Genomic DNA, 21645 nt, shown 5'->3' on the forward strand with positions numbered 1-21645 from the left:
ACACACAAACTGATCCAAAGATGGAGGAGGGACTGGACCTCATAGCACAATGCGTAAATAAACTATAGATGCCAGCAGATTCTGACTCCCAACAACCTTTGTTTGCAGGATGGAGATCATTCCAACTCCGAAAGGAAGCAGGCAAGCCTAGGCTCTTTGGAAAAAAGCTGCTGGGGCACACAGAGAGAAGAGAGGGAGCTGGCTCCCATCACATAAAAAAGCAGATTTCGGAAGAGAGCAGAACTGCAAATCCAAAGTAAACACATAACAAGGAATTAGAATTTAATGCATGAGGAAGTCCATTACAGTGCTTAAATACAATATATATAACATGTATTTATATATTATGTATATATATAAATATGTAAATTAAAACAATAAGGCTCTCTGTTATAAAGCTTCTCTCACATAAGGCTGCTGTTACTGCCATTGGAACAATATGTTTTAAAGCCTGCTCCTCTTCCTCATTTCCCCATGAGATTTAATCTGGGCCTTGTCTCCTCCTCCCACTGAGCTTGGAAGGTATGGAGGTACCTGGGTGCTTGCAAGTTCCTTTTGCAACATACCAACTCTCTCTCTCTCTCTCTTTCTCTTTTAAAATAAAGGTTTTGGATTTCTTCCCAGCTTAAAGGTTCTTCATGGTTTATCGGTCACTGTGAGACAATTCCAGTCCCCATAAAACCACCATCCTGTGAAGGCCGCAGATCATTTCACTTGGCCAAAATCCACTATAGGTCACTTCCTGACTCAGCCCCAAAATTGGCCCAGAAAAAGTGACAGTCCACAACACAAACTGTAGAGGGCAGGGGGGAAGATATTCGTGTCAGTTTGTAGTCTGCACAGAAAGGCACTACCATGTGCCCTTGTTTCCTTCCTTTCAGGGTTCCTTGACCCTAGACATGTGTCAGCATCCAGTTTTGACCTCATTTGGATTTGGGGTACGTAACCCTGGGATTGCCCTTCCAAAGGAAACGCTCTGTAGATACACCAAGGAGTGCTCTCCTGGAAGCCAAACCCTGCTAGGATTTTGGTGAGCTTCTGCTGAAGGTGTCCCCTTAAGGATCCGAGTGAAGTCTGTCACACAGAGGGGAGGAGAGAGGAAGGGAGAGTAGCAGCTGCTGAGGAACTGGTTAGACAAAGCCTCTCACTTGCAGGAGGTGTTAGATAAGGGAAGTCGGACCTGAAAGAGAAAACAAAACAGGGTCGCATCCAGTGGAATGTGTGCCTGCTGGATTCATGTTATAAAGGTTGTCTCCAGAACCAGTGTGATATAGTGGTTAAGAGTGGTGGACTTGTAATCTGGTGAACCGGGTTCATGTCTCCGCTCCTCCACATGCAGCTGCTGGGTGACCTTGGGCTAGTCACACTTCTTTGAAGTCTCTCAGCCCCACTCTCACCTCACAGAGTGTTTGTTGTGGGGGAGGAAGGGAAAGGAGAATGTTAGCTGCTTTGAGACTCCTTTGGGTAGTGATAAAGCAGGATATCAAATCCAGACTCTTCTTCTTCCAGTTTGTCTTTTTTTTAAAAAAAAAAACACACACACAAAAAATGGGAGGGATTCACTGGCATACGCCAGAAATCTGGGTTTGTGCAATTCATGAATTTAAGCCCTCTGGCGTAACAAAACCGTTATCACACACACCCTCAAAATTGGACTGCTCGCAGCTAGGAAATGCACTAAAAAATATGGGACAATGGTCAATTGGCAGGAAGATGTATAACCTCCATGCAAACAAATAAAGATGAATGCACATTGTTGTATAACCTCCCCACAAACAGATCAGGATGAATGTTCAATAAACAGGTTGCCTGGAGAAGCCCAAGGATATTCAGAGTCATACCCAGAGGCAGTTTGGAGAGTGGAGGTTTTAAGGGCCTGTGTATATGTGTATCATGTACAGACAATTTTTTATTTGATAATTGTGCAAGTAAGTTGTGTTGATCCCCCACCCTGTAATGTTTTGCACCCTTCTTCATTTTTAGCACAGAAATTAGTATCTCAAGACAACAGGCGTAAAAACTTTTAACAAAATGCTACTTGGTAAGTCTATAAGGCTTACAGACAAACATTAAAGGAAAAAGCAGGCATGCACACAATCCGATTATATTCACAATGGAGCTTAGTTAAATCACCCATACCACCCACGATTTCCACCCATCCATATATTTTACTGTGTCGCATAAAGATGGCATTTGAGGCTGCAACCTTAGAGGCCATGAGGCTACATTGGTTCTCCTTCTCTGGTACTGGATCATCCCTCCCTACCATTTTTGAGAACTCTGGCCTGGCCCAAATGATGTCACAGCTCTGACCTTGGTAGGGGTCAGGGGTTTGTGTTGGGGAAGTTGGGAGGCAGACCAGAGTGGGGAGAGGATGGGGAAATGTCTTGGTTGTAAATGATCCTGCGTTTTTCTTAGTGGCCGAAATTTCCCCAAACCAGGCAAGTTTTTAGGGAAATAGTGGCGTTCCTTTTTTTTTTTTAACCCGCAAAATGACAGGAGGAATACAAGAGCCTTTCTTCACCCTCCCTGTCGGCAACACACTGTTAGGGCATTGGATGAGGCAGTTCAAGTGCCTTCAGTCCCCTCAACCTCCAAACCTTTTAAACTTTGCACCAAATGCAAGCCCTTCTGGGATTGGTTCTACACCAGAGCTCAGCTGATTGTGTCCCACATCCTTTTAAGTGGGCATTTCCCTTTGAGTTTAAGCCTGGCTGCAATGGAAGAAAAGAAACAATTCTTTCCTTTTAACTTGGGCCAGCCACCTGACATCTAGCAGTGTCAGGCGATTGACAATTCAGCAGCTCTGCCCACCTGTCAAAGCGATGGGGAGCAGAGCTTGCACCCTGTTGTTTACGTTTGCAGCAACTCTACAGGGTTTCGGAGACTGGGGAAGAAGCCATACTGAGCAAATACTAAATCTTTACACTCAAACTGTGGCTGCATACACACCATATATTTAAAACACACCACATATATTTACCCACCCTAAATAGAATCCTGGGGACTGTAGTTTGATAAGGGTGCTGGAAATTGTAGCTCTGTGAAGGGTGAACTACAGTTCCCAGGGCGGTTTAGGGGAGGATGTGCTTTGAATGTACAGTGTGTATGCAGCCAGTGTCTTGCTGCCTACCTCAGGGCTTATCCACACTTTCTTTTCCTCTGCTCTTTCCAGGCTCAGTTCGTGATTTAAAGCTCCATGGTTTTTTTTTTTGCTCCAGAGCTGTCTCCTTGAAAACTCTTTTAAAGTTCAATCGGAGCAAATGTCAATCTGTGGGAAAGCCGAATTTGACATTTTCTCTGCTTCAGCTTTGAAGAGCTGGTTCTTGAAGGAGAAATATCAGGGCAAAACAACAACAAAACCCCACTTGGATGCAGAGCGTTTAAGTGCGGACCTCTGCCTGGAAAGAATGCATGGGCTTCGTTAATTCCTGAAACAAGTTTATCAATGACACAACACGTTGAGCCACGAAATCTTTCTGTCCCCTTTCATTAGTGATTTTCCTGAGATATATTTCTGTCTTCTGCAAATAAGAGGTGAAGAAAGCCTTAGGCCTATTATGCCACTGTGAGGGGGGGGGGAGAGGGAGGCCAATGGTTATGCCCATCAAATAAAAATGGACACACTGGCAAAAGCAGTAAGGCTAGGTTATACAGGTTTGGTATGCCAGACGTCAATGCCGTAAGCAGCCAGACCAGGAGCAACACAATAGCTAATACCAGCTGGTCAGCTTTGAACAAGTCATCTAGGAGAACTTGGGAGACTTCTTCAGGAAGGCCAGGGGGTGTGGTCTTTGCCCTGTCAGGGAAAAAAGGGACTGTGACTCCAGGGGCCTAACAATCCAGCCGTTCTTTATGCATGGGAAGCAAATACTTGGTGGGGAGGGGGGGGATGCCTGTGCTAGCTCTGGCCCCCACTTGCCATTGTGGTCAGCTTTCTATTTGTATAAGAAGACTGAAGTGGGAAGTCTCCTATACTCACGGAGACTCCCCTCATATTTTAGATCCCCAATCTTTCAGGTTTCCAAAACATGTGGGGAATTTCCACAAACTCAGGTAGAAAAAAGGCTGCAGTGAGGATGGCAAGCTTCAAGGGTTAAAGTGCAACTGTGCAACTTTTTGGACCTCTGCATCACATTCGAGCCCACTTCTGGTACCTTGGGCTCTCCAGTAGGGTCCACTGCTTTCAGTAGGGGCTGCCATTTTTAATTTACCTCAGTAATCCAGAGATGGGGAATCTATGGCCCTCCGGATGTTGCTAGGCCTACAATTCCCATCATCCCTGGATGCTGGCTGGGGCTGATGGGAAACCAGGTCCATAAGCACCTGAAGGGACACAAGGTATCCCATCCCTGATGATGTAGGCCCAGATGATTTAATGCACTGTACCTCCAGTGTTGGGAAAAGCATTCCGGAGCTTCTCCATGATATCCTCCAGACACAGACTGACGTCCTGAGTACTCACCTCCACCTCATCTAAGAGAAAGAAAAATGAGTAAAGGGGTGGGGTGGGGGGGGGGAGGATATCATGTTCATATTGTTGTATCTTGGATTTTCAATGAAGAGTCAGTAAAAAGTGGTCTATTAATCAATCACCATATTGCTGAAAGGTTGGGGATAACACTACAAGACAGACTTGGGACTATTGGAGGACAAAGCCCTGTTTCCATTGAAAGTCACACCCACGCCATACATATGGAGCAGATTTAAAGCACATGGTTTCTCTCAAAGAATCCCAGGCACTGTGGTTTGTTAAGGTTCCTGGGAATTGTACATCTGTGAGGTATAAATTACAGCTCCCAGGATTTCTTGGAGGAAGCCATGGTCTGGATGTGACTGAAGACTACTAGACTAGGAAGCAGAGAGGCCAAAGGCTATGTAATGGTCCAGTTCAAACACATGTTTATAATGCCAAGATGTGTTCTCAAATAGATGATAAAAGACCTGCGACCCAAATTGGGTTCTCTTCCTGTTACTTGGGAGAAAAGGCAGGGTATTAAAGAAAGAAAGAAATACAATAGAATAAATAGAGCAGGAAGGCAGGATCTGTTCCTCAAGGTACAAATTCATGCACCACATAGTTAAACTATGGAACTCACTCCCACAGGAGAACCAACCTGGATGGCATTAAATGAGAATTAGACAAATTCAAGGAGGATAAGTCTGTCCATAGCTACCAGCTATGCTCTGCCTCCATGGTCAGAGGCAGTATGCTTCTGAATACTGGTTGCTGGCATCTGCAGGAGGAGACTTGCACTCAGGTCCTGCTTCCAGGTTTCCCAGAAGCATTGGGCTTGCCACTGTAAGAACAGGATTTTGGCCCAGCAGGCTCTTCATATGCTATTTAATTGCTTCAGCAGAAGTAGGAATGAGGACACTCAGGAAAGAAACCCAGAAGCCCACAGGGCGGGCTTCATGGCATCACAGAGCCTCACCTGCAGTTTCCGTGTTTGGAGTGCCAGGGCCTTTTTCTCTGGTCTGGCTCTCCTCTGATGGATGGGGAGAGGAAGCCAAGGATGAGGCTGTAGAGCCATCCCCTTTGGAATCTGCTCCAGGCTGGGAAGAGAAGGGAGATGTTAAGGATGCTCATTACCACCAACTTCTCACCTGGTGCTCCCCCATCTGTCCTGCATGGCACATGGCCACTGGTTCTGACATCCTCACAAATCCAACTGCAGCTTCAGGGTTGGGCTGCCCACTAAATCACAGGTCTTCAGCTGATGGGTCATGACCCACGAAACCTGGCCTAGCTTCTGTTTATACAATTTCTTTTGGGTGTGTAATATTGGGAAGGGCCATAGCTCAGTAGCAGAGCACCTGCTTTGCAAGCAGAAGGTCCCAGGTCCTACCTGCAGCATCTCTAGGTAGGACTGGGAGCATCTTCCATCTGTAACCCTGGAGAGCCACTGTCAGTTTGCGCAGACAATACAGAGCTAGATGGATCAGTGGTTTAACTAAGTGTAAGGCAGATTCCTGTGCTCCTAATGATGTCAACTGAGGATAAATGCATCGTATGCAAAGAAGGCCCAAGAACTTTCTTTGTGAGATATAGCCCACAGCCAATACCTGTAGAAGCAGCTCTCTCAGGCGCTGCAGCTGAGATTCTAATTGTTTGTTGTGGTCCTCCAAGATCTGCATCCGTGTCTCCAGGCGGCTTTTGTGCTGTCGAAGGATCCGGGCCTCTGCCAGCAGCTCTTCGTTGTGTGGATCCTGTGCTGATTCTGGAGTTCCTTCTGCCGACTCCGCTGCCTCCTCATGCTGCCATTTCAGACGCTTCAGCTCCCCTTGGAGAACCCTGCAAGGAGAAATACAAGCTCAGGATGCAGCAAGAGTATGCTGGCATCAGGGGCTTAACGTGCTCAAAAGCTAGAACAGTGGCTCACAAACTTTCCAACCCCTGGACCTTTGAAAATTGCTGAAGGTCTTGGAGGACTACTTAATGGGGATTTTTTTTTTTTTTTGCCAATATCATGAATGAAAGCAAATATCGTTAGGGACCTCTGTTCCTGTCACACTCAAGGGTCCCAGAAATATTTGCACATGTCTTACAGATCTGTAATAAAAGGAATGATTACAAGAAATTTGCTGGCCATGCCCACTTACCTGTTTTCATCCTCCAGGTGCGCCAAGATTCTCTCCAGTTCCCCTTTGTCGTCTGTGTTGGTGCTGTCCTGGGGCTGCTGACTACTGACTGGTTCTCTGTCTGTAATAGGACTGGAGTGGCGCAAAAGGTACTGGTCCTCATCCCTGTTGTGGACAGAGCTGTGATGAGGTTAATACAAGGAAGCTAGAAGTCTTAGTAGGGGTGGTTTGTTGTACTACACTCTATACCTTGCATCAGGCCTGCTGAACTAATCTAAACAACTGGCATACTAAGCTTCTGCCTCTTCCCCCTTCACAGGAAGCTCAATGCCTTACACTGAATCAGACCCTTGGTCCATCTAGATCAGTGTTGCCTACTTAGACTGGCAGCAGCTCTCCATGATTTCAGGCAGAAGTCTCTCCCTGTCCTACCTGCTGATGCTGGAGACTGAACCATGCAAGGCAGATGGTTTACCACTAAGTTATAACCCTTCACCTTATACTGCTACTTGTGATGGCTTTAGCCTTGCCTTCCTGTTTCCTGATGGCATTGCACATGCACACCCATGGCTCTGCATCCCCTTTCCCTTTCTGTGATGTGTCTTTTAGATTGTCAGCCTGTGGGCAAGCGGTGTATTGGGTCTTGGTTGTTACTCCTAGTTTGTAAGCTGCTCTGGGAGGCATTTTGCCTGAAGAGGATAAAATTACCTGAAATAAATAAATGTGCATGGCCTAGGTGCTGGTCACCTGGGAAGCAGCAGACCAGCTGGCCTACTGCACATTTTACCTGAAGAACACTTGCACTGATGAGACAGGAAGAAGATGGCCTTGGGAGGTAGAGCAGGAGAGAATTCAAATGTGTAAATATTTCTTGCTACGTATAGGAAATCTCAAGGTACCTGTAAAAAGCATGGGTAGCATGCTAACTTTTGTTTGCCATGCTGTTTGCTCCTTTCCAAGAAATGTAGGCCAGATTTGACTCTGGAAGAGTCCACAAGCAATTGCAAGCGGGAGAAGCAAGACATATGATAGAAGTGAGGTTATGTGCTGTATTAATGCTCATTTTTCCCACCCAAGGGAAGTGGGGGAATGTCCACATGGAATCCTTCTCTGCCCAAATGAAGGGTTGGGGACATCTGCCAAGAGATCACAGCCTAAACTTGAAACCCTATACACAGTCACGCGGGAGTTAGTCCCATTGAACTCAATAAAACTTTTATTTCCAAATATAAATGCAGGTGGTTGCAGTGTGAAGTCGCCTAATTAAATATGACCTCTGGTTGGACCCTGGTATCCCCCACCCCCCTAGCTTTGCAACTGACACAAAGCACACAGATTTCAGTAGAATTTGCAAGGAGGACAGTAGCAACTCACAGGCTGTCATCCGGAGAAAGGCTGTCATTGTAAAAGGAGGAATTCTGGCTTTCCATCTCTGCAAGCCTACAGGAAAACAGAAGAGGGGCAATGAACTGCAGGGAAGTAGCAAGGAAAGACAGAAGATCTTCCAGAAGACCCCAAAAGGTATCAGGTGGATGGCCACAGGAGGAGAGAAACTGCAGCTCTCATGAGGGTAGGAAATTCTGGGTATGAAACAAGCTCCTGCAAATAAGCAGTTTAAATATTGCCTTGCCTCTTACATTCCACTCTAAAGCATAGTTGCCTGGTGCTGGTTGCGCTCCTCTAAATTCACCTCTGCAATAAGGAGGTCCAAGCTGGATGCTCCAAGCTCAGACCACATGGCTTACGCAAGCCATCTTTGTGTTTCTATACAAATAAATTAGAAACGTTTACCATTTTGGAATCTAAGGTGTACCACATGTCTTTTCTTGCTGCTATATGGAAAAGCACATGAGTTTGATGTTTGAAGAGTTTGTAAGTAAAACATTTTTAACTTACCAAATGTCTGGTCTCTTTCTATGCTAAGGGAAGTGGGGACATTTAAAAGGGGATATTTTAAACATCTTCTAGCCTACATTTCCATGCTTTACTTTGTTGCATGTTTTGCAATTTTAAATCTCTGCTGGAGCTCTCTCTCCAAAGAGTGCCTGCCCCAAACCTGGATCTAGGCATCTAGAGAATTCTCCATTTATTAAAATACCCCTGCCCAAAGAAAAACAACCACCACCCACCAGAAAGCAGGATCACTGATAACCACCCTTGATACCACCATGAACAAAAATAATCATGAATTCTGGGAATTTTAAGTGTCATCCTTAAATGGAACTTTGTCTTCTTAGCAGTGCTATTATATAGTCAGGCATGTATAGAACTTGTCTAAGGCCTGGGGCAAAAGAATCGTTAGAATAAAGTTATAAACTCAAACAAAAAAGAAGCCCGTCCCTTGCAGGGCCCCCTGGCCAGCTGAGCTTTCCGAGGCCCAGAGCAAGTGTACCTGGCTGCCCCCCACCCTGCAAAGACCTGATTGTAGTGGCTGGAGTGTTGGAGACAGTCACCTTCTGCCTTTGCTGTGGAGGGCTTTTCTGAGGTACCAGGTTTTTCTCCACTCGCTGTATCTGTGCCACCCCATTCCCCATACCACCCAACATCTTGGCCCGTCCCCTTTCTTAGGAATGTCAAGTGGTACCTGCTGGCGAAGTGTTCGATCCGAGAGTGAGTATCTGCATGAGGTAACATTGGAGAGGAGGCTGGCCTGAAAGGAACAAGCAGAAGTCACGAAGGACTGAGGTATGAAATTGTCAGCAGTTGACTAACAGGGGTCTAATGAAAGTGTCACCTGCCCTGGTCGTCCATCTAGGCAGGTAGAACAAGGTCCTTGCATTAATTTACAAAGCCCTGAACAACTTAGGTCCAGGGTACTTAAGGGACTGCTTGAACTCTTCTATCCCAGCTCAGACACTGATATAATCTGCAGGAGTGTCATTGATCACCTCCTAAATTTATGAGGATCGTTTGACATTGACAGAAAACTGAGGCTTCGGTGTTAACAGCATAGTCTGTGGAATGCTCTTCCAGTAGAGATAATAATAATAATACAGTAATAATATTATTATTATTATTATTATTATTATTATTATTATTATTATTATTATTATTATTATTATTATTTTATTCCCTGCCCATCTGGCTGGATTTCCCCAGCAACTCTGGGCAGCTTCCAGCACATATAAAAACATAATAAAACATCAAACATCAACAACTTCCCGACACAGGGCTGCCTTCTAAAAGTTGTGCAGTGCTTTATCTCACTGGAATCTGATGGATTCAGTAGGTGTCTTCTATATTACCCTTTAAGCATCTCCTGAAAACCTATCAATGCTGTCAGGTTTATGCAGACTATTAAGAAAACATCTTTCTGTAAAAGTTAGCTGGTAATCTGCGATATTACTCTTTTTACATGGTGGGGTGTGTGTGTGTGTGTGTGTGTGTGTGTAACACTGTTGTAAGCAACTTAGATTTTTTTAAAATGAAATTGTGGTATATAAGCATTTTTATAAACAAATGAAGTCTGTGGGGAGACCTTTTGACCTTTGGGAAGGGGGTGTTATCTGCTGCAACAGGGGTGGGGAACCAGTGGCCACCCATATGCTGTTGAGCTCCTGCCAAATCTCCCACTAACTGATACCTCCACAAGCCCAGCTATTACACCAGAGTAATCACTGCCAATGACTCAAGACTTTTCAAAACACAACCTGCAGAAACGGCACAGGGATACGGCCCTTTCGATGCTGTTGGATTCCAACTCCCATGAGCCCCGAGTCAGTATGACTAATGTCCAGGAAGGATAGGAGTATTATTCCCATAACATCTGGAAGATCACAGGTTTCCCATCCCTGATTTACACTATGCAACTGTGACTTCTGAAGGCTGACAGCATAGGATCACAGAAAGCTGCCTTATACCAGGCCTGGGTATTCATCCATCTAGCTCAGTACTGTCTTCTCTGACTGGCAGAGGTTTTCTAGGGTCTTGGGCCGAGTGGGGTCTTTCCATCTTCTGCATGCATTGCTCTGCTCCTAACCTATAGTCTCTTCTCCAATCCGTGTACCAGTTGTGCATGAGCATTCCTGGAAGGAATGGAATGCTGGACTTAGTGGGGACATTGCTTCTCATCACTACTGAGATGATGGCACCCTGGTGTGGATTCCTTCACCTTCAGCTGTGATGGCAGATGAAGTTTCTGCAAAATTAGCTTTGGAATCTTATTATCCTAGTAGTAGGAGCAGCTGGTACTAGAAGATGGAACTGGAACTTTTTTTACAAGCACCACACAATATCCATTCTGCAGTTGTGGAACTCCTTGCCCATTGATACTAGGTAGGCCCCTTCATTGTTTTGTTTAAAGTGCCTGCTAAAAAACTTCTTTGTTTAGGCAAGTCAAACCAGATATGGAAAGCTGACGTCCCTTTCAATAAGTAGTTTTCTTTTTTTATAATGTAAATTTTTAACGACTGATTTTATTCATTTTTGGAATTGTTTAAAGTCAACTTGTCTTTAACATTTGATTTCTATAGTTAACCTTAATGTATATTTTATGTAAATCATGTAAAGAGATTTCGACGATTACACATTTTATTACATAAACTTGCCACCTTCCGGTGACTCACTCCAGGCCACCCATCCACTGCTGACGGAGAATTCTTTGCATCCCAGAATTCTAGGCTTGGTCTAAGTTGAGGCCAGAGATGGGGAACCTGTGGGCCACCCAGATGTTGTTGGACTCTAGTTACCGAAATCCCTGAGCAATGGCCATGCAGATAGCATTTGGGAGTTCAACACCTGAGGACTGCATGTTCTCCATCTCCCATTTCTTCTCACCCAGCAAGCACCATGAAGATGTCCACTGATCAAGAAAGAGGGTGGTTGAATTTGCAGCCAGGACCAGGACTTACGTTTCAATGAAATCTGCCTCCAGGACGGACTGGACCGGCAGGTACCCTCTTTGGGGATGCTTGCTGAAATACTGCTTCGACCGGAACTTGTTTTTCAGGGTGGTGGCAAAGTCCCTCATGTTCTCACTAGAGGTGGTCTGCAGAGAGAAACAGAGGAGACTAAGGCTTCATTCACACACCTGTTTACTGCACAATCACTATAGTTACACTATATATAGTAAACTTCGATAAAAAAAATAGATTAACCTTATAGAAAATATACAGAATACTACTTATCCTAACTTGAAAATCATTTTCATGCATTTGCTAAGAGTGTTTTTCAAAGTTATTTGGGTTGTATCCAGAGTTCGTCATACTCAGATTTGGTCCCCTGAAATTAATTGACATTAATTTCTTAGCTTCCTTAATTTAAATGGGTCTACTCTGTGTAGAATTTAGCTGAAGACAACCCTTCATGTTAATTTTTCTTAAAAGCATAGTTGTGGATCCAGCATTAAATTCAATTTGCAAAAACAGGTGCCCAGTTCTCCAGAAACTCATTTCCTCTTTGATAATTCTCATTTGTTCTTAGAAAAGATGTCAAGGTGGACATTATTTTCCTGGCTCCCAACCTAAATAAATAAATAAATAAATAAATAATAATTTCTACCCCGCCCATCTGGCTGGGTTTCCCCAGCCACTCTGGGCGGCTTTCAACAGAACATTAAAAACAGAATAAAACTTCAAACATTAAAAAAATTCCCTAAATGTTACAACAAAAGCTCTTACATATGAGTAAGAAAGAAAGCTTTATTCAAGACTTGCAACAGTACAGGTCAGGCTACAATTACTGCCAAATCCCACATCTTTTAATCTCCATTATTCTATATATGGTGCTTAAGGTTTTTTTTATATATAGCATATTCTGGCCTAGCAGCTATTATATGACTAGTCAGTCCTCTATGTTCTTTCTGTATTTTTGTGTGCAGGCTGAATAAAAGAACACTGGGTCAAGTGTGGTATGATAGCCTATTTTTATTCTATCAAAAAGTATATTTTCTTCTTTTTAAAAATAGGGTAGGCTTGGTAATGCTGGTAACTTGTTATGCAGTCAAGCTGGGGAATCTGTGCCCTAACCCAGTGTTGCTGGACTACAATTCCCATCATCTATGACAATTGGCTATGCTGGCTGGAGCTGATGGGAACTAGAGTTCAACAACATCTGTAGGCCCAGAAGTTCCCCACACTTGGCCTATGCCTAAGTCAGTGTTTTTCAACCTTTTTTGGGCAAAGGCACACTTGTTTCATGAAAAAAATCACGAGGCACACCACCATTAGAAAATGTTTAAAAATTTAACTCTGTGCCTATATTGACTACATATAAAGTAATTCTCTTGAATAGGAATCAAATAAACAAATTTTTCCCACGGCACACCAGGCAACATCTCGCGGCACACTAGTGTGCCGCGGAACAGTGGTTGAAAAACACTGGCCTAAGTAATGGGTCCGTCCATGAACATCTCATTGGTCAAACATGAACAGTGCCGTTGGTCAAATACCAGTGTCCCCCAAACAGTTTTCTCCAGACAACTCCTTGCCTATATTACCATTGTGTAGTATTCCATAATGGGATAATGAAGCTTGTTGCCTTTGCTGGCTCTCCCAGTCAAGAAGCAAGTCTGGCAGATGTCCACATTGAATTGCTTCAGACTTCGGTACCTGGAACAAAGGGCAATCAGGGCTGGGTCATAAAACAAGCAGCATCGAAATGATAAAACATTTCCTAGACTCCACCCATGTCAGGATGCAAGTAGGGTTTGTATGTTTGGGGAGGACCATTGCTCAGGAGTAGAGAATTTGCCTTGCACACTCAAGTTCCCAGATTCAATCCCAGTTAGGAATGGGAATGTCCCCATGACTCAAACTCTGGAGAGCACCTGCCAATCAGAGTAAACAGTACTGAGCTAGATGGGTGAATGGTCTGACTCAGAGAGGCTCGCTTGGAGCCATCATTACATGTCTTTAGGTGCTAGGCAAAAACATTCTTCTTTACCCAGGCCTTTGGCCATTTAATAATCTATGGCTTGTTAAAGCCGTGTTTTGGAGAAAGGGGGGTTGTTATTATGATTGTTTTATGATTATGCTTATGCTTATGTTTTAATTTTTGTGCTCTGTAAAATGTGCTCTGAATGTTGTGCCCTGCCCTGGGATCTTTTGATAAAGGGTGGTATCTAGAATGAATAAATAAATAATAATACAAAATAATAAGGGAGCTTCCGACGTTCTTATTAATGCCCACCTCCACTTTTTTTTTTAAGGCTTTCACATAGAAAATGAGCACATAGAAAGAAGTGTTTCAATGTGCAGGGATGTTTCTGCTGTAGGATTGCATTTGAATATAGGAACATATGATGAGCTATAGAGGAAAAGATCTATCAGTAGCTATTACATATGCTAGATGGTACCTCTGTGTACAGAGGGAATGGACCCGTGGACATCAAATGTCATGGGCCTAAGGACAGACGAAGAACTCTGCTGGATCAGACCAATGGCTTAACTAATCCAGCACCCTGTTATCACAGTGCATATGGGAAGCTGCCTACTGTAGCACACTCCATACCTGAATCCTTTGATTGGGCATTGTCGGCAGACAGAGCACTTGGTCTGGTGTTTAACTTGCTCGGCTATGGTCACTCGATGCAGGACTGCCAGCCACACCATTGACTGCGGCTCCAGGTTAGCCCATTCCAGGAACTGGATAGCCTCAATTGCTGGTTTCCCATTACCCTAGGAGGAAGAGAAGTGAGGCAGGTGCTGATCACTAGTCATACGAATGGATTGCAGGGCTGCACATTTGGTACAAATACAAATATCTTTATTACGGTCAACAACCAGAAAGCAATTTATAAAACGCATAGTAGTGTAAGTTGTGTTGTGCCACAAACAGAAGCAGGAATGCGGGCCAATTCATGGAACCGGCGCCCACACCCAAAGCCAAATTTCAGCCTTTTAGAATTTAAAATTTAAATTCATTGGTCTCTGCTGTCTATTATTGTTCCATCGGGGTTAAAGTTCGAAGTCCATTGTTGACATCACTACTCGTCTTATTCTTGTCACAATGTAACAGTACTTTGCCACAGCCCTGATTTCGGGGTCTTTATCTGCTAGGAGGTGTCTGGTATAGGTATCATCTGTGCTACCAGGCAATTTCCTCAGAATCGGTTCAATCAGCTCTTTTCTTGAGTCTCGATATAATGGGCAGTGTAGGTATATATATCCCCTTTCCCTTTCAAAATGGCACTGACCTTACTGACTTCCCTGCCCCTACAAATGATTTAATTTGCTTAAAACGATATAGCGCATAAAATTTCCTTGAAATTCTACATTGCGATCTTTAAAGACATTTTTTTTTAATATCACCCTTCCGATTCCCAGTGTGCTTTCTGCTTAAGAAGTAATACACAGCTCCCTCAACAACTCTAGTGGCAAAAGGAATCTCTTCTTGTAGCGTCAACGTGGGCAAAGCGCCACCTGTGCCACGTACAAATCGGAAGCAGCTGCGAACGCTGGGCTCCACGTTGCTCCCTCCAAAGGCTGCAACCTCCCCGAGCTGCCGTGGAACCTGGATGGCCTCGTGAAGAAGGATGCCAAGGTGCCGCTGGTCACAGAGTCCGCTGGCATTTGCCACCTGGCTGAAGAGATCTGAAAGGTGCGAGGGAAGAGCATGGGGACCCCACAAAGGGTGGGGTGGGGTGGGGCAAACGAGACAGAGAGAGAAAGAAAGAAAGAAAGAAAGGAGAGAGACTCAAACTGCAGCTATTCCCAGAGCTATGAAAACATGGGGAAAGACAAGCATCAGTGGTGAAAGTCAAGCTTTGAAAGAGAGACGGCATCACTCTTAACCATGGCCCCATCTGCACTATAAATTTAAAGCAGTATCATACCACTTTAAACAGTTCAAGGCGTTCCCCCAAAGAACCATAGGAACTGCAGTTTGTTAAGGGTACTACAATTACCAGGATCCTTTGAGAGAAGTCATGATGATTACAATAATAAGCAATTAAGGATGGAGGAATGTATCTGTTTCGATTTCTCTCACTTTCTCCTTTTTATAAAACAATTTGCAGGGTTGTCCCCCCCCCCCAAAAAAAAAACCTCATGAAAATTCAGCAGCAATTTAGTGTAGATTTCTCTTAATAAACATATTTTTTGTCCACAATTTTGGCATATCTCCTCCAATGTAATGCATCTTTGTACATATATTTTCACTCACATTTTGCGTTTTATGCACCATTTTCCCCAATACGTGCTTTTTTTTTTCATCCAGATCGTTTGGTTGAAGAAATGTACCACAGAATTCAGGGAAGTGCAAATTCTGAAGGACAGCTTTGTTTTGGTTTGCATATTGGTTTGAGAAGTGTGTGTTAGTTAGTTTCACATTAAAATGCCAACAAAATTGCATTTCTACAACTATACCTGTAGTGAAAATATGCCCTAAGGCAGTGGTTTGCAAAACTTTCTATCTCCGAGAAACCTTTTCAAACCAACCACCCAAGCTGGCTTTGCCATCAGGCAAACCGAGGCAGCTGCCTCAGATAGCAGAAGTTCCCAAGGTGGCAGTCCTGTGGGTGCACCTCAGGTGGCGCTGAAGCGGCACCAGTGTCAGCTGAAATTGCACCCGAAATCGCAATAGTTCTTGCAAGAAAGCAAGACATTGCATAATTTTGGCAATATCTCACCTAAATCAGGCAAGATATTGCCCAAAATTGGCACTGATGGCAGCTTTGCTCCTGCGCCTGTGGCAAAGGCAGCAGGGCAGGCAGAGAAGTGGTGCCAACATCAACAAGTATGGCAGCAGCGGTGGGAGCAGCAGAGCAGGGCAAGATGGCACCTCCCGTTTTCCCACCTATGTGCGGCCCCTGTAAACTAGTATGCCACAGAACCCTTGCATGTTGCCAATTGCCTTCCACCCTGCAGGGGCAGATTCAGGGAATGGCTGGAAGCTGAGAAGCTGTGGCTTGATTTTTATGAGTGGGCACCGGGAAAAGGGGTGGTTGGAGACTGGCTAGGAAGAAGGGATCAGTGATCTGGGGGAGCCTGTAACAGCCAGGAGACGAGAGTCAGAGGCAGGAGAAGCTGCAGGATTGGAGAGGGGAGAACAGGTGCAGGAGGAGGGAGAGATAGGTCAGGCTGGTGTAGATTCAAGGGCTTCCACATCTCCTCATCCTGCCCCTAGCTCTCCTGCTCCACTGTCTCCCAGGACCAGAAGAGGACTGAAGTGGGAGGAGCAGAAGCTTACACGCAGGCAGAGTCTCCACCTGCTTGTGTGCCGCTTGGGTGGGGGAGATACATGAGCTGAGGTCAGGGGCAGGTTCTCTCTGCCACAGCAACTGCACATGTAGGAGTGGCTGAGAGACATAGGACTGATGGTCTTGCCTTTTCCTAATTTGTAAGTGTACTTTAGACAATGAAGAGATAATTCATCTCTCTGGACATTCCTCACCTGTCAGCACTGTGATAGGCAGGAGGGAAATAGCTGGTCTGCTTTAAAACTCAATGGAGCACTGTGGAAGCCCTGTTCCTTGGAGCAAGGCAGGACTAGGACTGAGAGGGTGTTTTTCTGTCATGCAGGATGTTTTGTGTGCAGGCCTATTCATGCAAGTGGGATGAGGAACCCATGAAAGAATGCTCTCTCCTCCGCTGCAGGAAACAGGAGCTTTGTGAGCAATATAAAAGACTTCCTGCCATATTTCCATCTGTGCAATACTGGAAGGGATGCAGGCAGGTGAGTTGTGATGCAGCTGTGACTCCTCCTGCACTTGCCTCTCTCCACCTTTCCAAACCTGAAAGCCTCCCACACTCTGGTTTCATCAACCATCTCCCCCGGATGACTCACATTGAAATTTTTCCTTCACCTCCGTGCCACACAGACATGCTATGCCTGTCTTGAAGGAGAGAGCCCGCATCTTCCCGCTGCGTCCACTGGAAGACAAAAGGCGCAGGGTGAGTGGGGTGGGGGGAAAACCTGGAAACCCCCCCTTTTTTGGTTCGGTTTACAAGTGCCCAATTTCTGCACAGCAGAGGAGACTCTGTAGTGGTTTCAACCACACAGTGCTGGCCGAACCAGGCCCCCCAAAACAGGCCTGCAAAGGCATGATGGCCCACTAGGAGCTTAATAAAAGACATGCATTTCCAGCCTGCAACTGCAAAAGCAGGGTGTGTGCAGGACTGGTGCTAGGGCTTCTAGCGCCCTAGGCAAGACCAATCTTCTGGCGTCCCACCCCCCTGCCAAAGCCTGCTTTAGCGGGAGGTCGGGGGGTGGTGGAGAGGCAAGCAGCGGTTTCTCCGCTGTAGCGGAGAAGCCGCTGCTTGCCCGCCCCACCCCCCGCCAAAGCCTGCTTTAGCGGGAGCCGGAGGCCGGGGCGACGCAGCATTCTCCGGCGGGTGGCCAGGCGGCAGCCTGTGGGCTGCCGGGCAGCGGGCGCAGGCGGGCCAGCAGCGCCCCCCTCCATTTTGGCGCTCTAGGCAGTTGCCTAGTTTGCCTAAATGGACGCATCGGCCCTGGATGTGTGCATAGCACCTTGCAGGCAACAGTGCATGGCTGGTGGCCTGTGTCTTGCTTGGCAAACCCAACCTATAAAAATCAGGCTTTTCCTTGCAATGAACGCCACATTATAGCCATCCAGACCACATGCCAGTCTCCATTGACAGAAGCCTCAGTGGAGATACCTACCAACCAACCCAATCCATCTTTGCCCCTGAAGACACAGACTTTATGAAACTTCATGTTTAGAGGCAGCCTGCCTGCTTTTATCAGGTGCTTGGAACACAGAACAACCATCTCTACAATACACTGCTTGTGGATTTCCTATCATAATCAGCATTCTGTTGCTTTTTTCAGAAAGGTGAACTCAAAGCAACTTACAGAAACAAACATTTAAGTAGGAAAACGAGAGGTATAGAACAACTGAAAATGCCCACAATATACAACATGCAGAGAATCATATGTATAAACAAACCAGAGAGGGGAGCTGAAGGAAGTCTTTGGAGGGTGGGAGAGGGAGGGATGAGAGGGGGGGGAAGGGGGGAAATGTAATTGGCTATATTGATTGATAATATGTTTTGTTTAAATTTGTGCAATAAAAAATAATTTTAAAAAGAAAAGAAAATGCCCACAATAATTCATATAAAAGAACAACCCCATCCCACTAAGACAGGATTTCCCAAACTTGTATCTCCAGCTGTTTTTGGACTACAACTCCCATCATCCCTAGCTAGCAGGACCAGTGGTCAGGGATGATGGGAACTGTAGTCCAAAAACAGCTGGAGTTTGGGAAACCCTGCACTAAGAGAGATAAGCAGGAGATTAAAGTCAAAGGCCTAGGAGGATAACAATATTCAGATGCCTAAAAACAGATAGTCATGGTGCCTGCTTTGACAGCATCCCACAAGTGGGGAGCACCCACTGGTGAAGCCCATTTTCACATTGCCACACTCTGCACCTTCCTAATGAATTTTTTATACCCCGAAACCGGTTTCTAAGCAGTTTACAAAGTATAAAAACCAGTCTATGCAAGCATTGAAATACAAGCCTCCATCATTAAAATACACAATAAAACAATCACATTGAAACATTACTAGTCTGATAAGGCATCTCTTATTGGTATGGATGCCTTTATGGGTACCTATCGAAAACATTGAGCAGCCAGTTCAAGGTCATGTCAACGCAGAGGGGGACGTTCACTAGGATGCCTCTTTCCTCCTCGAGTCGCTCGTAAAGGGCGGTCAGGCAGTGGATCACCTCCACCACATCCATCACATGGTCACTGGGCTGCAGCTCATGTTCGCTGAAGACCTCCAAGGCTGTTGGTAGTGTCACCAAGTCCACTGTGGCGCCCAGAGAAAAGGTGGTAAGAAATGGGAGATGAAAAAACAAAAAACAAACCTGTTATATAGATTTGTCACAGGAAGCAAGAAAGCCCCCCCACTTTGTGCGTGACAAAGATAATCAGGGCTACAATTAAAAAGGCACAAAGTCTTTGAGTTTGAAAACAACTCGACTTCCGGTTAGGTGCCGGTTAATGGCGGACGGGGGTCTGACGGCTCCGTCCTCCGATGGGCTATAGGGACTACCCTGCCTGCGCCAGGGGTCCCTTAAAGCCACGGGAAGAGCGTCCCGTGGACTGCTGGCTTCGTGGGTCCCAGACGTGCCGTCTCCGCTCCTGATCGACCCTCGTAAGGGGGAAAATCAGGCGAGCGAAGTACCGGCACGGGACTGAAGAAGCGACTGCCTCCGGAGGATCAAAGCAGCGATCCCGCCAGACTCGAGCACCCGGCACTTCCGACATAGAAACTTCCAAAGAAACTCTGTAAGTAAAAGTTTTGGACTGTTTGACAAGTTTGGAGAACACTGCTTGCAGAGGAAATTTTAAAAGGAAGCCTGTTCCCTTTGTACTGTTTGCGCGAGCTTGGTAGCGCTAAAAGATCAAAGCCGCGACTAACGGGAAAGTTTTGCGAACTCTGCCAAACTTTTAAAAAGTTGATTAAAAGTTGTTTAAAGGATGTTTAAAGACTTAAAAACAGTTGATATGGCAAAAGAAGACGCCCCTCACCCTCTGGATTAGGATTCCGGGTCAGTAGCGGGCTGCAATATATTGTTGCCATTTTTTCTTTGTTGGTGTTTCAGTGACTGTTTACCAGTGGAGACATTTTGACTTCTTTGTAACCAGATACAAGCTACTTTACGGACTTTGGTGGTAACACTGCAAGTTAGAAACTGTTACTGACTTGGGCTACGTGAAAATAAATACTTCTTGGCTTTAAGGAACTTACATCTTGGAAAATTTAAACTCTTTGCCTAAAAGTTGGATTTTTGGGACTGGTGTGGGCTCCTGGCTCAGCAGGCTCTTTGTTCTCAGAATTGAGCTGCTGGCCACCTGGTGTTTACTTTTGGGACTGTTGGTCTTCTGCTGTGAATGTCTGAGATTGTTACCACAGCAACTGGAGTGACCTTGAGATTACAATTGCAGAGCCCACAGGAGATGGACACTAGATCAAAAACAGTTGGTGCTAGCTCTGCTCAAAAAAGAGGCTCTGTTTCCCTAACTCTCCAGGAACAAATGGAGAAATTGGTTGCTAGTGTGGCAGAAATAGCAGCAGGATTGAACAGTGTTACTGAAGGGTTGAAGCAAACACAAGAATCAGTGGCACTAGGAAATACAACAGTGAACTCTGCAATAGAAAAATTACAAGCCGATATAAAAGCTGATATTAAAAACTCTACGCAGACCCTGGAAAAATCAATTGGGCAAATTGAGGAGAACGTAAAGAACTTTTACTTACAGAGTTTCTTTGGAGAACGTAAAGAAGAACAGAGAAGAAATTAATAGAATTGGGCAGGAGGTGACCACTTTGAAAAAGGACTCCGAGGAAATTAAAGTGGTCAAAGAAAAAATAAAAAAGGTGGAGGAAAAATTGGACAATTTAGATTTGGAGCAAATAGAGAATATTGGAACACGACAGAGAACTGTTGAAGAGTCTCTCGCTTTTCTGCAACTACATCAGAGAGAGGGTAACATCCGTCTAAGGGGTCTTCCAGAATTGGAAGGGGAAGACCTAAAAGCTTATATTGTGAAGCAATTTTCAGTATATTGGGAGCTAGAAGAGGTTAACGTCTCAGCGCGCATAGTGAAGGCCTTCAGATTTGGACCAAGAGGCTCCAGAGGAAAGAAAAGCAATAAAACAGTCAGTGACTGTTTGATTGTGCTACATGATCGACACGATAGGGACTTCTTTCTGGACCTGCATTACAGAAACAACCTGGTGGTAGAGCAGAATAAAGTAATTTTTTATAAGGATATCCCCAGATTTTTCCTGGACAAAAGAGTTCCTTACAACGACTTGGTGACTGAACTTAGAAGAAGAAAAATTCCCTTCAGTTGGGAATTTCCAGAAGGCCTGGCATTTACGTTCGAAGGGAAAAAGATAAGAATAAGGTCCTTGGCGGAAAAGCAAAAGTTTTTGGACAAGCATCTGGAACAATTCAAAGGTACTCCACTCGATCCAGCGCAACTTTATAGGTTTCCAGCTGAATTTCCACCACCGCCGGGACTACCAGGGCTACCAGGACCAAGCCAGGATCCAGAGAAAGACAAAAAAGGAGAAGCAACTGGAGGAGAAGAATAAAGAGGAAAATGGCGCTCAAGTTAATGACATGGAATGTCCGGGGATTGAA

General features: G+C 45.1%; 1 protein-coding gene across 10 annotated transcripts in view; it reads right to left on the reverse strand.

Moving 5' to 3' along the window:
• Positions 1 to 265: 265 nt before the first annotated feature.
• The window catches only part of DRP2 (dystrophin related protein 2), a 65291-nt gene continuing 43911 nt past the window's right edge, over positions 266 to 21645 (reverse strand). For 6 of the 10 annotated variants that reach the window (XM_033137287.1, XM_033137285.1, XM_033137277.1 and 3 more), the window contains 13 exons: positions 19097 to 19298; positions 17308 to 17393; positions 14956 to 15113; positions 14032 to 14198; positions 13019 to 13130; positions 11433 to 11569; positions 9167 to 9232; positions 7957 to 8022; positions 6604 to 6762; positions 6067 to 6295; positions 5436 to 5556; positions 4390 to 4476; positions 3373 to 3799 (listed from right to left, as the gene is read on the reverse strand). In XM_033137287.1, coding sequence (XP_032993178.1) covers positions 3747 to 3799; positions 4390 to 4476; positions 5436 to 5556; positions 6067 to 6295; positions 6604 to 6762; positions 7957 to 8022; positions 9167 to 9232; positions 11433 to 11569; positions 13019 to 13130; positions 14032 to 14198; positions 14956 to 15113; positions 17308 to 17393; positions 19097 to 19298 — 1643 coding nt within the window. In that variant the 3' untranslated portion in view covers positions 3373 to 3746. Of the gene's footprint in view, positions 1181 to 3372; positions 3800 to 4389; positions 4477 to 5435; positions 5557 to 6066; positions 6296 to 6603; positions 6763 to 7956; positions 8023 to 9166; positions 9233 to 11432; positions 11570 to 13018; positions 13131 to 14031; positions 14199 to 14955; positions 15114 to 17307; positions 17394 to 19096; positions 19299 to 21645 lie in introns of those variants that run through there. The other 4 variants (XM_033137280.1, XM_033137281.1, XM_033137279.1 and 1 more) reach the window with 4 other exon arrangements.

The sequence above is a fragment of the Lacerta agilis genome, chromosome Z (genome assembly GCF_009819535.1).
Source record: "Lacerta agilis isolate rLacAgi1 chromosome Z, rLacAgi1.pri, whole genome shotgun sequence".
Lineage (NCBI taxonomy): Eukaryota > Metazoa > Chordata > Lepidosauria > Squamata > Lacertidae > Lacerta > Lacerta agilis.